At 36.3% G+C, this 14,955-nt stretch overlaps 1 protein-coding gene across 23 annotated transcripts in view; it reads left to right on the top strand.

Annotated features, from left to right (window-relative positions):
• LOC126336946 (sodium bicarbonate cotransporter 3) overlaps window positions 1–14,955 on the top strand; it is a 1,595,930-nt gene that overhangs the window by 1,385,667 nt on the left and 195,308 nt on the right. For 7 of the 23 annotated variants that reach the window (XM_050001132.1, XM_050001128.1, XM_050001147.1 and 4 more), the window contains one exon: window positions 10,174–10,266. The exons of 9 other annotated variants lie outside the window; for them this stretch is intronic. In XM_050001132.1, coding sequence (XP_049857089.1) covers window positions 10,174–10,266 — 93 coding nt within the window. Of the gene's footprint in view, window positions 1–8,075; window positions 8,196–10,173; window positions 10,267–14,955 lie in introns of all 23 variants that reach the window. 7 more of the 23 variants (XM_050001126.1, XM_050001130.1, XM_050001125.1 and 4 more) reach the window with 2 other exon arrangements.

Genomic DNA, 14,955 nt, shown 5'->3' with positions numbered 1-14,955 from the left:
AGACAAAGAAGACACACAGATTTATTTACATTTGGTACTTTTGCCCCAGTCCATCAAGTGCATGTGGTACACTTGAGTTTTCTAAAATTGGTTGAAAATGTCAGAATTTCTTCTTAATAAGCTTAACCTGTCATTATTAGATTTTTATCTTTTCAGCTGAATATTTGACGTATGTGGCGAAATGCACGAACAGATATTTGAGCATTCACCTGATGTTCAGAGCATTACAACATCCCTAACATCATTGTATTGAAGTGATGATAGATAAATGTTTTCACTTCTTGTGTTGAAACACAGTTTTTCATAGCTTATGTTGGTATGTTTCTCAATAATATATTTCTGCTGATCCAGTAATATTATAGTATTATTTCCAATAATTCACAGTTGTTTCATATCTTTAATGCAGTCATACAACACTGAGAAAGCAGCATAAAAACATTTACAGTTCCTTTAGTTATGACTCTGAAAATTATTTGAGAAATGTTGTGGCAGGCATATAAATAGGCTAAGAGATTTATCACTGTGCCTTTGTGTATGACAGTTTTCGTATCACATGTCACCTGATTCAGGAACTCCATTGTTTGTGGCCTAGGTAACAGGAAGCAACTGAACTTCTTTTAATGGCCTTGACTTATGTCAGTGCTGTGAGAGACCAAGTACTGATGATGTTTTTAAAATAAGTGATGCCACACACAGTTTAGCAATGTTTCATTTGGAATAAAGCTTTTACAAATTATGCCACATATTTAAAATTAAATTAACTTTTCAGCACTCTCTCAACTAGTATAATACGTCCAGACATATTTTAATGGTATAACAGTTTCTTCAGATAAAGGAACAAATAATATAACATTTGGATGTGAATTACACTTTGCATAGAAATTATGCTTTTGGAAATATGATCTATGGACAGAAAAGTGATCTGGAATAAAAGAAAGAACAGATGATGAGTAGAATGAAAACAGCGAAAGGAGCAAATAGCATTAAGGGTAGATGACACATTAGTAACCGATGGGCATAGTGTGGCAAATCTATTTAACAAGTACTTTATATCCGTTACTGATAGAATGGGATTGTCAGGATCAGTAAATAATGCCCATGAATATCTGAAACTAGCCTTTACAAATAGCTTCAGGTACATTGGTATGTCACTCACTTCACCAAAAGAAATAACTTCCATCATAAAATATTTAAAAACAAAGCATTCTAGTGGTTACGATGAAATATCAACAAAGTTAATTAAGGCATGTTCTTGTGAGTTTAGTACAATTCTAAGTTACTTGTGTAACCATTCAGTTATAACTGGGACATTTCCTGACTGGCTTAAATGTACAGAAAGGGGATAAAGAGATACCATCAAACTACAGACCGATTTCACTTTTGCCAGCATTCTCAAAAATTTTAGAAAAAGTAATGTACAGGCAGCTTCTCAACCATCTGACCACAAATAACATATTATCAAGACCACACAGTTTGGATTTCTGAAGGATTCTGATATCGAGACGGCTATTTACACCTATAGTGAAAATGTACTTAATTCATTTAGTAACAAATTACAAGCAGCAGGTAGTTTCTGTGATTTTTCAAAGGCATTTGATTGTGTGAACAACAACATTCTTTTAAATAAATTAGAATTCTATGTTGTCATGGGTAGTGCTACAAAATGGTTCAAGTCATACTTCGCTAACAGGAAACAAAGGGTGTCAGTGCAAGGGACTAGTGAATTGAGTCATCAGTCATCATCAGAATGGGAAGAAATTACGTGTGGTGTCCCACAAGGATCCATCTTAAGGCAATTGCTTTTTATTGTGTACATTAATGATCTTTCATCAGTTACACTGCCAGAAGCAGAGTTCATTTTGTTTGCAGATGACACAAGTATTGCAATAAATAGTATGTCGAGTGTAGTTCTAGAAAGATCTGCTAATGATATTTTCATGGATATTAATAAATGGTTTAAAGCCAACTCCTGATATTAAACTTCAAAAAGACTCATTCACTGTATGCAATTCAGAACCTGTAAGAGTTTTCCACCCTGCATATGCATAAAGTATGAAGAAGAGCAGATAGAAGAGGTTGACAGTCTTACTTTCCTGGGATTACAACTTGATAATAAATTCAGTTGGGAGGAGTACACGACAGAACTGCAGAAACACCTTAACAAATCTGTATTTGCAATTCAAGTGTTAGCAGACATAGGCGACATAAAAATGAAAAATCTTGCATACTTTGCCTACTTTCATTCCAAAATGTCATATGGTATAATATTTTGGGGTAACTCTTCAAGTCAAACAAAAATTTTCAGAGTCCAATAGTGTGTAATACGTATTATTTGTGGAGTAAATTCATGGACATCCTGTAGAAACCTCTTCAAAGAACTGGGTATACTAACTACTGCCTCTCAGTATATTTACTCCTTAATGAAATTTGTCCTAAATAATATATCTCTTTTTTCCAACAAACAGCTCAATTCATACATACAATAGCAGGAACAAAATTTATCTGCACAATGACTTAAAAGCACTTACTTTAGTTCAAAAACAGGTCCACTACTCAGGAACACTCACCTTCAATAATTTGCCAGCAAACCTAAAAAATTTAGTTACGAGTAAAGATCAGTTTAAAAAGAGCCTGAAAGACTTACTAGTGGCCAACTCCTTCTACTCCATTGACGTATTTTTTATAGAAACAAATGATGTATTGTATACACTCATACTATTAGTAAAAAAAAAAAAAAGAAAAGAAAGAAATTGACATATTCCACATCCATGAGGATCTCCTCAGCATGGATCTGTGGAATGAAAAACTAATCTAATCTATGGTGAATGGAGGAGAATAAGAGTGATCAAAAGATTTTGATGTAATGCAATAATAAGTAAAAAAACAAAGGAAATGAAGTGAAGTAAAGAAAATTAAAAGAAATAACAGAGGAGAGGAGGATATCATAAAAAATAGAATGCGAGTAGTCTGGTGTGTGCTGTTTTTTCCTGTGTGTAATAAACTCTTTAGATTCCAAATACTGTAATGAAGAGATGTTATACAGAACTGCACAATTATATCACGTTTACATAGGAATGTGTGCCTGTCTTAGTGACAATAATTTCAACTGCATGCACATGTCAAAAACATAAAATCTGTTATTAATAGGGAGTGATACATTGTAGAAAACTGTTAAATGCAATGTGTTAAAAAATTAAACAAGTTAAGAACAAATGCTTACTCACCTTTGAGTTCTTAATATGCTCCTTCATCTACCATGAGTCACCTAAATGTTGAATGAATGACAACATTATTGTAACAAGTGTCAGTGCACCCATGTGAAAATTCTTGATGTGTTGCAAAAACTTCTGTGTCTTTGAAAATTATTGCAAGCTCTTCTTTGTGGATGAAGGCTCCCATGCACTTGTCACTGTTTTGTTATTTTACAAGCATATCTCCACAATGGTGCATTTCTGACTTATGATTATCAAGCAGATTTTGCTGGATTCAACTTCCCCTACCGTAATTTTACCTTACTGTCTGATTCCTTTCTGCACCCAGCATATATTTTGCATCATTGTTGTTTTTGTCATGTGATCTTTAGTGGCTGGGGGGATTGTTTTGGGCTCTTGGTCAATAAGTGATATTACATATTAATATTGCAGTTTAATCCAGCTGGGCAAACTCAGCCACAATTTCCTAAGTATATCTAATCATATGCCATAATAAGCCAATAAACAAAATAATTGCTGCATTATACGGAAATCAAAAGGAAAAGAACAAGAAGCAAATGAAAATGAAATAAACATAGTAACTGATGTGGATAAAAGCTGGAAGTGGAGGCAAGACGGCAATGATAAACGGAATAAGTCAAGAAAAATATAGTATGAGGAGGAAAATGTTACACTGATCAGCCAGAACATTGTAACCACCGGCCTACTATTGACATAAACCCATCCAGGCGATAGCAGCATCACATGGTGAGGAATGATTGCTAGTAAGAGGCACACACAGTGGATGTAATATCAGTGATCATGCTGTCTTTTTGTAGAATGGGGAAGGCGCCCAATCTATGTGAGTTTGATCAGTGGCAGACTGTGATGGCCCAGAGGCTCGGCATCAGCATTTCAGAAACTGCATGACCTGTCAGTTGTCCAAGGAGTGCAGTGGTGAGTGTCTTCAACATGTGTCAAAACTAAGGCGAAACCACCTCCAGACATCATTGGATAGGTTGGCCAACACCCATTACAGATGTCAGATGTCATAGGTGGGGCAGAGTGGTAAAACAGGAGAGTCAGTGAATTGTGGTGGAACTAACATCAGACTTTAAATTGGGCACAGTACAAGTGTGTCTCAACACATAGCACACAGAACAGAACAGCCACAACCCACAACTCATGCATGTGCCAATGTTAACACCATGACACTGGCAACTACGACTGAAATGGGCATTTGGTCATCAGCACTGGACATTGGCACAGTGGCAGAGCATTGCACGGTCTGATGAACGCCGAAACCTTCTTCTTCGTGCTGATAGTAGGGAGCAAACCCATTGTCTTCCAGGGGAACAGGTCCTTGACACCTGTACTGTGGGACAGAGACAATCTGGAGGCAGCTCCATTATGCTCTGGGGAATATTCAGGTGGGCATCCATGGGCCCAGTGGAGCTCATGAAAGGCAGCATGACAGCAAAGGAGTGTCATACATTGGTTGCATACCACATACATCCCTTTATGACGATCATGTTTCCTAATGGCAGTGATATTTTTCAACAAGATAATGTGCCATGACAAAGCCAGTAGTGTGATGGACTGCTTCAAGGAACACAGTGGTGAATTCCAATTGATGTGCTGGATCCCCAGCTCATCAGATCTGAACTTGATTGAACACATCTGGAGTGTGATTGAATGTGGCATCAGAGCTCGCCACTCTCCTCCCCAGAATTTATTGAAATTAGGTGACTTGTGTGTGCAGATGTGATGCCAACTCCCTCTAGCAACCTACTAAGATCTCATTGCTTTCATGTCACAGCATGTCGCCACTGTTGTCTGTGAGAAAAGTGGACATACCGCCTATTAGATAGGTGCTCATAATGTTCTGGCTGAGCATTTCTTCTTCATTCACTTTTCGCTCATTCAGATTTGCACCATGTTACTTCTTTTACATTTTAAATCTTGGGTCTTATTTATAACTTATTGTACGCCTCCATAGCTCAGTAATCATTTCTGGGCAGTATGCAGAAGAACTGGGTTTGATTTCCACTTCTGCTAGGGATTTTTCCTTGTTGGGAGGGCTGTAATGGGGTACAATCAGCCTTTTGGTGCCAGTTGAGGAGCTACTTGAGTTCAAAAAATCCAACAGCCATTGCGAGAGTGATGTGTTGACCCCCCCCCCCTTATCCAATGGTGTCATTGGCAAAGATGACATGGGGGTCAGTTGGTCCCATCACGGCAGGAATGTGGAGCTTCGGTTTTTGTATAAAAATTATTGATTACTCTGAGTAATCTCCATCGAGTTTGTTGTAATACAGCACTTTGTTTCTAGAAAGTTGCTGTAGGTGTTTCGTGCAATAAGAAAATGTTTAAAATCTTTTGGAACATTGTTCCACAGAACATTGATCTAAATTTAAAAGTTATTTAGCAAACACAGTCGTGATCGCTTATAACACTAGTGTTCTCAAGGCCAGTACCGACAGGCCTGCTCCATGCCAAGGAATACAAGTCTGATGCTGATCCCTGCAGTAGATCAAAACTAGTCATCAACAAATAAAAAGTAAGAAGCTGTTTACTACCAAGAAAAAGCTTTTGGCATTGAGGGAAGGAAAACAAGTTATGAAAAGGATTTAATTCATGATCTAAGAAACCATACAGTTTTTACACATGTCTCTCTCATTCTCTTCATTAGGTAGTAGAAAGAATAGACTAAGACTTATCATACAAAATGAATTTGTTGTTAAGGACTCATTTACAAGAGCTAGACATTTTTATATTGTAATTAGGACCACAACCACGATGCCAGTGACAAGTTTTTATTTGGTAGCCTGGAATAGCAATGTCTTCCATACACAGTGCATCTTAAGATGTATCTTCGTTAGTAGTAATTTCCCAGAGAAGCAGCTCCTACATTTTCCCAGACTGTGCAATAAAAACCTGTTATTTATTAATTATTTATCTCATTATGACTGTAATGAAGGCACTTTCATACTGACAGTGGAATGTTTGTGGGGTGTTGTGTAATTTTGATTGTGTGTAAATAAAGGAGGAGGAACAATCCTATGCAGACAGATGAAAAGGAAGGAGGAGGCCATTGTGAATAAGTTTTAGGTGGATAAGTAGGATAAAGGGAGTGAGCAGAGGTAGTCGATACAGAAAGAGGATGGGGGAAAACGTAATCACTATGATGCACTGCATTCCTTCAATGGACTATGCAAGTTTGCTTACTCAGTTACACTAATCTGGAAGCAAGAGACAACTTTCATTCTATAAAAGTGTGTGTTTTTTTAAATCTGAAGTCCTGTTTGAGATCTGCCATCCCTTCAGCGATATGCGATGTGTATTTGAAAAGTAAAGGCCATTTATCCATAAAAAATATTTGTTGCAATTTTTGTAGACATGCACTTCACTTTTCCATCTAACTACTGTTCATTTTTAAACCATCTTGTAATGGTGCACTAACTTCTTCAGCCCCTCTCCAGTGAAATACTTTGCCTGGGAAGTAACCAGTCTGGAGTTCCATGTTATCATAAAAGCGCTGTCCACCAAGCCATTGCTTCAAGTGCAAGAGGTAATAGTCATTGGGTGCAAGGACTGTAGGGTGTAGTGCTGGTGTTTTGTTTGGTGAGGGTGAGCATTTCAGTACATGTCAGCTGTAATTGTTGGTCCACGTTTCACAAAATCAAACAAAAGAATCTCCTTTTTACCCCAGAAAACTGCAGCCATCATTTTTTTACTTCAGAAGGAGATTCTGTAATTTTTTTAGTTTGATTAAATTGGATACCATGAATGCACTGACTGTTGTTTTGATTCTATGTTTGTGCTGGATATCCACACATCATCAGCCATGACAATGTTAGAAAGCAAATATCTCCATTTTGTCAACAATGACCCAACAACATTCATTGCTTAATGTTCTTTGTGTTGTTGGGTATGCATTTTAATTAGCCACCTTGCAAATAATTTATGACAGCTTAGATTTTCCTAGGTAATCATGTAAATAGTGGTGTGACCAAGATGTGGAATGATATCAGCCCGAGCACCAGTCATCAACTGCTCATAACATCGTAGTTCAGGGTCCATTTATTAGCATTCTGCTCTGTATCGTGCACATATCTGTGGCAACTTTCTGAGTCTCTATACTATTTTCTACTATTTTGTTCACTCATCACTGTAGATCCATAAACAAGGCACAACTTCTGATGAATTTGAGCAGCTGTAGATCCTTGTTTCATACATAAATTGAATTACATCATGCACCATGCAGCTGGCAGGAGCAGTGATTTTCAGAGCCACTGTTGCTCACTTCAGCCATAGTCAGACTACTGCCAAATCGAAACAATGACTTCTGTTGCTTTACAGTCAATCAATAAGTGACAATGTATTCATGCAGCTTTGTTCTAAGCTGCCAGTGTTTAAATATAAGTAAACCACTCATACTCTTCCAGCATGCCTCACATTCCCATGTTGATTTTGCCATTATTACAACAAATTGGCCGCAGTTCCCCCACCTCCATCATAATAGTTTTTAGAGAGAGAAATGAATACTTTTCAATCTTTCAGTTGTCCTCCCTACATGTACCATCCACATTATTTATTTATTTATTTATTTAGATCATAGAGTTCCTGATTTATCTTTATTCTCAAAACTAATAAAGAAAGACTGCTTCATCTCACATGATTATGTCACCACGATTGAAGTATTTGTGTGTCTTAGTGCTAACATTTGTAGCTTTTATGTATTTCTTGCAGACGAAATTCAAAGAACAATTATATTTTGGGTTTATGTTAAAGCTAGTTACATAAGATTTCTGATGTGTCAAATATGTAATAAATGTGAGGGATATTTGTTACTCCATTTCTGTACCTGCTTCGTGTGGCCAGACTTCTCACAGGAGACACAGAAGGTACCACAGCAGGTGATCCGCAGTTCAAGCTGTCCTTCATCACAAACAGCTCTGCTAGATGTCCGGGATAATAAGGGGCCATACCTTGCTGTTCCAGGTACACCAAAAATTGTTCAGCTCCAGCAAACCAATAGAAGTTGTTGATCCTGAAGCTGTTTTGCTGAACACCACTAATTAGCAGTATCAGTTACCTGTTGAGTCTTCCTGTAATCTCAGTCAGTTCTTCTCTTGTAGCTTAATTGTGTGTGTTTATTGCTAGAATGTAGATGACTCTGAATGAAACAGTCTTAGATGGTGGGGAGTATGGAGTGGTTTTTTTCTATTCTTAGGGCACAGAAATCAAGACTTTTCAAAAATTTAATTTACTTATGACCAAATTTTTAAAATTATGTAGATAAAAAATGGATTCTTTCAAAGATACATTGTAGTTTTGCTGATTAATTTGAGCCCCATTTTCTGTGACAGTATTGACTATCACAAAAGTACAGGCTTCTCTGAATTGTATATTTAGAAAACAGTGCAGTACACTGCAGTTAATTGTTATACTTGAACTCTGTGCTCTTTCACCCAATATACACATTCTTTCACAATTCTCTATGGTAGAATCTTGGAATACTTAAAAATATGCAGCTCTGCTTTTGAGCGCATCTGTGATTCTTCTCATTTGACTGTCAGTGCTGGAAGTGGAATTTTATTTATGTTTTTATTTATGTTGAAAGATGTTAACAACATTTAGAGAACAGATTAGTTTCACTACATCTCTTCTTTAGTAGTATGTTTCAGAGTTGTGAGTGAAAAGTACTGTAGAATCTCACATGAATGTTATTAATTCCTCAGCATTTCTGCATTACTAATACCTACAGCATATTTTACATTCTGCTTATGGCCTGATTGTGTTAGTGATGATAAACTGTACCATAAAAACTGATGCTCAAGATGTGGAAAGCAGCTCACTTGTAATTTATACATATGTTTTTAAATGTAAGCTATTGTGCTGTGTAAAATAAATACTTCTCATACTGCCATGTTATTTTGTAGTGGAGGAAACTGAATTAATGGTGACCCTGGACCTACAATCACTTAGTGTATTATTTTTTAATGTTAGATGTGTATTTGAAATGAATTTTAGACCCTTGCTATTCAGCATATTCACTAGATGTATCATTTCCCTTAGCTGACATCATGCCCCACCAAGTGGTTGGATTCACTACCTGGTTTGCTATGTGCCAATTAGCACAAGGTTTGACTTTACTGCATTTATCCAGTTACAAAATGTCTTAAGCTGTTGATTCAACATAGTATTGCTCAGCCCATTTTTGATTGTATGACCCCTTCCTTTTGCACTCTCCCCAACTCTTCCACATGTATGTTATTAGAAGTATTGTTTATTGATCTGCTGTAACAGTGCTCATCTTTACCTTCGCAGAATATCTTTATTAAAGACTGTGGTTCAACATTTTTATTACTCGTGGATATTTTCTGTTTCATAACTTTTGTAGCCTGACATATTAAATGTTGTAAAAATCCATTTTAATTCCCCCCTCCCCCTCTTACTCTCTGGTGCTAGATTATTTTCCTTCTCTTCACCAGAAACCTTTAACAAACGTGTTTAGTTTTATATGTATAAAAATACTTTCAAAATTTATAGCAGCATCTTTGTTGTGGAAAATGTACATGGAATTGTCACAAATGCAGTATTACATGTTCCAAATTTCTTCCTCTATTTTTTTCAGTCTTTTTTATCTAATTTTCACAAAACCATACCAATAAAACAAAATAACTTTCTATCTTTTGCTTCAGCTGTTCTAACTATTAGTGTGTAAGTTGCATGCAACTCTGGAGTCTTACAGCTGTAGTCTTATGCTCGTTTATGCTGTATGTACTGCTGTTCACTCTTCTTACAGTAGCTCTTTTATCATAATTGTACCTACATCTGAGTTCAAAAATTTTATACTGCATTGCATTTGACTTGTGGAGGATACCATAATCTCTGTATGTAGCAGTAGACTACAGATAATGAGTGCATATGCGTGTTGAGTGCCTGAAATCTGAGGTGAAGTGATGTATCTCTGCAGTGGAGGAGCAGCCAACAGGGTCTCAGCCAGCCAACACCACCATCAACAGTAACAAGTTGGACTTTGGCCGATTTCTTTCTGTCCCTGGAGCTGGTAACCTATTGCTTTTCTCTCACCCAATAGTACCCTTGCCTGTCTGCTTGGCCTGCTAGACTAGTTTACTTTTATCTTTTTTCCCATTCCATTGTGTAACTACTTAATTTATTCTTTTTGCTATGGCTTCCACTCTGGGAGATAATTTTAAGGACTGGGCTTATTTTTACTGCCCATGAAATTAGACAGGATAATGCTAAACATTTATTTTTTTACAAGCAGTGTACAGTTGGTAGCAGAGAAATCTCTCTTGACCATGACTTACACTAATGTTGACCCTTCTTCATAACAGAAGAAATAACCTTCTGTGCACTGTCAGTTGTACCAAGTAAAGGAATACGAGCTCCGTAACGTGTTGAATGATATTTTCTGCTACAGCTTCTGTCATGGTACATTTTACTGTGATTACCAAAACAGAAAAATTTTCTTAGTTTTATCCCATGCTACCTAAACAGTCAAGTTAAAATTGCTAACCACCCATCAAATGCAAATATATATTCAGAATAACTCTTGGTTAAAAGCTTGACAAATTTGTGCTGATTTTAATGTATTTATACTATAAGTCTGTTATCCTTTCATTAATGTCTTCAATATCATGAAGACATATCAGACACTGCAAAGGAATATTACGTTATTTTCTATCTGATAATTTCAATGTATAAACAACATGCTTCCAAAACAGATGTATATGGAATTACATTACAATGGTTCAAATGGCTCTGAGCACTATGGGACTCAACTGCTGTGGTCATCAGTCCCCTAGAACTTAGAACTACTTAAACCTAACTAACCTAAGGACATCACACACATCCATGCCCGAGGCAGGATTCGAACCTGCGACCGTAGCAGTCGCACGGTTCTGGACTGTGCGCCTAGAACCGCGAGACCACCACGGCCGGCAATTACATTACAGTATAATACCCTTTTCTAAGATGATGAAGCTTTTTGATAGAAAACTTACTTCCATTTGTTCTTTATTTTTTTGAAGCTTTTTGTGGTTTGTAGTTGGTGTTTGCTTTGCATAAAATAAGGGCATGTTTTTTAATAAGCATACATTGTCGTTTATTGTAATGTTTCAGTATCACATTAAATTTATCAAAACTTAACTTAAATTGTTTGTAAATATTACACTGTACAAATATAATAGTCTTTGGTTACATTATCTTGCTGACCTCAGAATTTTTTTCTAAATGCATGTGTGTTTTGAGTGATGCAGACTAATTGGACATGATGTTGACTGTTGGGTATTCAACAACTAATTTTGTCATATTCATTGGGAGATGTTTCTATTTTTTTTAGGTCAATAAAGCAGTAAATATATTATTTAGCTGTTGACATTTGAACACCAAAATTTGCAAAACAAATAGCTATGACTTATCAGTTATATAGTATTACTATTAAGCTGTATGTAAGAAAAATGTCACACTGGAATAGTGGTAGATAATACAACAATATAAATTCTCTCATCCGAGATTTGACGGCAATTGTAACTTATTGCAGTATTTATGTATTCACTTGCAAACTATACCTCATCTTCTGTAATAAATGGTGCCTTCATAATATCATTACATTTTTTTCTAACTAGGCACTTTTCAGCTTATTGCAGTACCTATTATTTTTATTATTTTAATTTCCTGCAGCAAACAAATGTTTCTTGCCATATTAAATGCTGCCCACCTAACTGTCATGTGAAAATAATCAGCAGTCATAGCCTAAACTGAATGCATAGTCCTGTTACACAATATTTGTTTTAAGTAGAAGTTAGTGCAAGGATCATAGTCATCATCAGAAATCACCTAATGAAAACAATTTATTGGTGTTATTTTGAATGCATTTATTTCTGGGTAAATCTGTCACCTTCATTCCATTTATAAATTTAAGTGTGAGGATAGATCACAAATCTCTCTCTCTCTCTCTCTCTCTCTCTCTCTCTCTCTCTCTCTCTCTCTCTCTCTCTCTCTCTCTAATTATTTATTATTTATAGCTTATGCTGTAGTGGAGGTGTTGGCTGATTTTCATTATGATGACATTTCCTTGTAAATAAACTATGACAGCAACAGTGACTACTTCATAATAGGTATGAAACAAAAAATCGGGCTGTAGATAAAGAGATGTTGAATGAAATGCATTTGGTTGATTTCTTCAGTGACTTCATTAGCAGAATACTATTGAAAGATCCCTCACAAAACCTAAAGAAATTCTGGCCATATGAAAATGCTATTAGGGGTATTGAAGTTAGTGTCCAGACACTCATGGATGAGACAGTAACTGAAATTGAGGGTAGCAAAGCAAAAGTGCCTAACTTTATTTTCAAATGATACTTTATTGTGGAAAACCAAGGAGAATTGCCTCAGTTGAATTCTTTCACCACAATAAAGATCAGTGAAATAGATACCTGTGGCATCAAGAAGTAATTGAAGTTATTAAAATTAAACAAAGCTCCAGGGCCTGATGGAATCCCTACCACATTCTATTCTGAATTTGTGGCTGAGTTAGTGCCTCCTTTAACCATAACATACCTAAGTTCACTCAAAAAAACTGTGCCCTGTAGTTGGACAAGAGCACAGGTCACACCCATTTATAAGAATGGCAGCAGTAGTGACCCACAAAGGTACCATCCAGTATCCTTGACACCATTTGTTTTAGAATCTCACAACATATTCTAAGTTCAAATATAATTACGTATCTTGAACAGAAAGACCTCCTCCATGCCAACCAGTGTGGATTTTGAAAACATCAGTCATGTGAAACCCTACATGTACTTTTCACACATGACCTCCTCAAAGCCGAGGATCAAGGGCATTGGGTACAATCACTGTTTTTGATTTGTGAAAGGCATTTGACTCAGTACCACACATTTGCCTGATATTTAAAGTATGGCCATGTGGGGTGTCAAGTGAGGCTTGTGACTGGCTTGAGGATTTCTTGGTGGGTGGGACATAGCACGTGACCTTTGATGGAATCATTGACTGATGAAGTAGTAACTTCAGTAGTGCCACAGGGCAGTGTGTTGGGACCCTTGATGTTCACTTTGTATATTTGTGACCTGTGGACACTACTAATAGTAACCTAAGACTTTTTAAAGATGATGCCGTTTTCTATAATGATTTACTCTCTGAAAAAATCTGACAAGGTTTCAAAGTGGTTAAAATTTGGCATCTTGTTTTAATATTCAGAAATATAAAATCTGCACTTCACAAAACAAAAAACATAGTATACTATGACTGTCTAGTATCCTATTGCTGTCGATAGAATGTAGGGAAATGTGATCAGTCTATGAAGGAGTTAGCATGCAAAATACATGCAACTCATTGTAGACTGTTGCTGAAGTGTGTGTGACTGTACCAAACAGGACTAACAGAGGATGTGAGAACATGAGTGGTGACTGGTTTGTTTGACCAATGGGAAAACATCACGGATGTGCTGAGCCATATAAGACTAACAGGAGATATTTGGCATATACGACTATGGGCAACAAGAATGTATCAGGTTTGTTTGATCCTTGGGAGGATGCTACAAAGATGCTGAATTGAAATGGCTGATCTGTGACATGAAATGCAAACTATCTCAAGGAAACCTCCTTACAAAGTTTCAAGAAGCAGCGAAGAATATACCACATTCCAATTTGTATCACCCCCATACAGACTGTGAAGACAAGAGTAGACCTACAGCACACACAGAGATTTTTAAGGAATCTTTCTTCCTGTGGTCTATCATGAATGGGATGGGGGAAAAGCCCTAATGATTGGTGTGATTGGAAGTACCCTCTGTCATGCACTTGACAGTAGTCTGCAGAGTGTAGATGGAGTTTTAGAATGGATGTGTTGGTGCCCTACAGCAAAAGCTTATGTAAGGAAAGGACTACTTTACTGTAATTGGACCAAACAATTAATTAAAACAACTCTCTATTATAAGAGCTGAGTTAGTTCTGTTTGATGGAGAGTCATTACACCAAAAATGTAATTTAAATGTGGGTAAATCTTATAATGGCTGGAATACTTAACAAAGAAAGTAGATTCTACCTTCATCTAATTATATCTAAAAGAATTTACCAAATAAGAATTTCAACTTCTGGCCTAGTTGCTAAGGCATCTTTGAATCATATAGTTTAATGCAACCCAAATTATGTTTTCTGTAGCTTAACTCCTCTGGTTTTATGAATTTTGTAATATTACTTTAATTTTATATTTGCATGTAGCCAATTTTTAGTTGTTATAAGCTTACTTGCAGTGCTTTCTGTCCATTTTTTTTAATTTTGTAAGGAAGGAAAATACTGTACACAGCATTTCAGCATTCTGTGTTTCTTGCAGTTTCTGAATTAGTCATAATATTTATTGACTAGTTTTATGTTTTTCACACCATAGTCCTTCAGACCTTTATGTACTATCATGTTTCAACTGCAGCCAAAAGATAATTTTGTTTATTCTTACAAAAGTTCTGTTGTTATTTGAGGAGGAGGACAGAATTTACTGTTATTGATTGCAGATGGATAACGTGAACAAAAGCCAGAGGAGAAAAGAAATTATAGTCCTGTTGATGAGGCCAGTAATACTAAAATAGCTCATGATTTTTTATCTGTGTTCAAAATATATCATCTACATCAGTGGCCTTGTTTTATATAAAAGATGATGCTATTGCAAAAGTAAAAATGCATACTGGAGGGACAAAGAATTGGCTATAGTTATGAAA

The sequence above is a fragment of the Schistocerca gregaria genome, chromosome 2 (assembly GCF_023897955.1).
Source record: "Schistocerca gregaria isolate iqSchGreg1 chromosome 2, iqSchGreg1.2, whole genome shotgun sequence".
NCBI classification, from domain to species: domain Eukaryota; kingdom Metazoa; phylum Arthropoda; class Insecta; order Orthoptera; family Acrididae; genus Schistocerca; species Schistocerca gregaria.
Note: the sequence above shows the minus strand (reverse complement) of the source record. Positions and strands in the feature narration are given on the sequence as shown.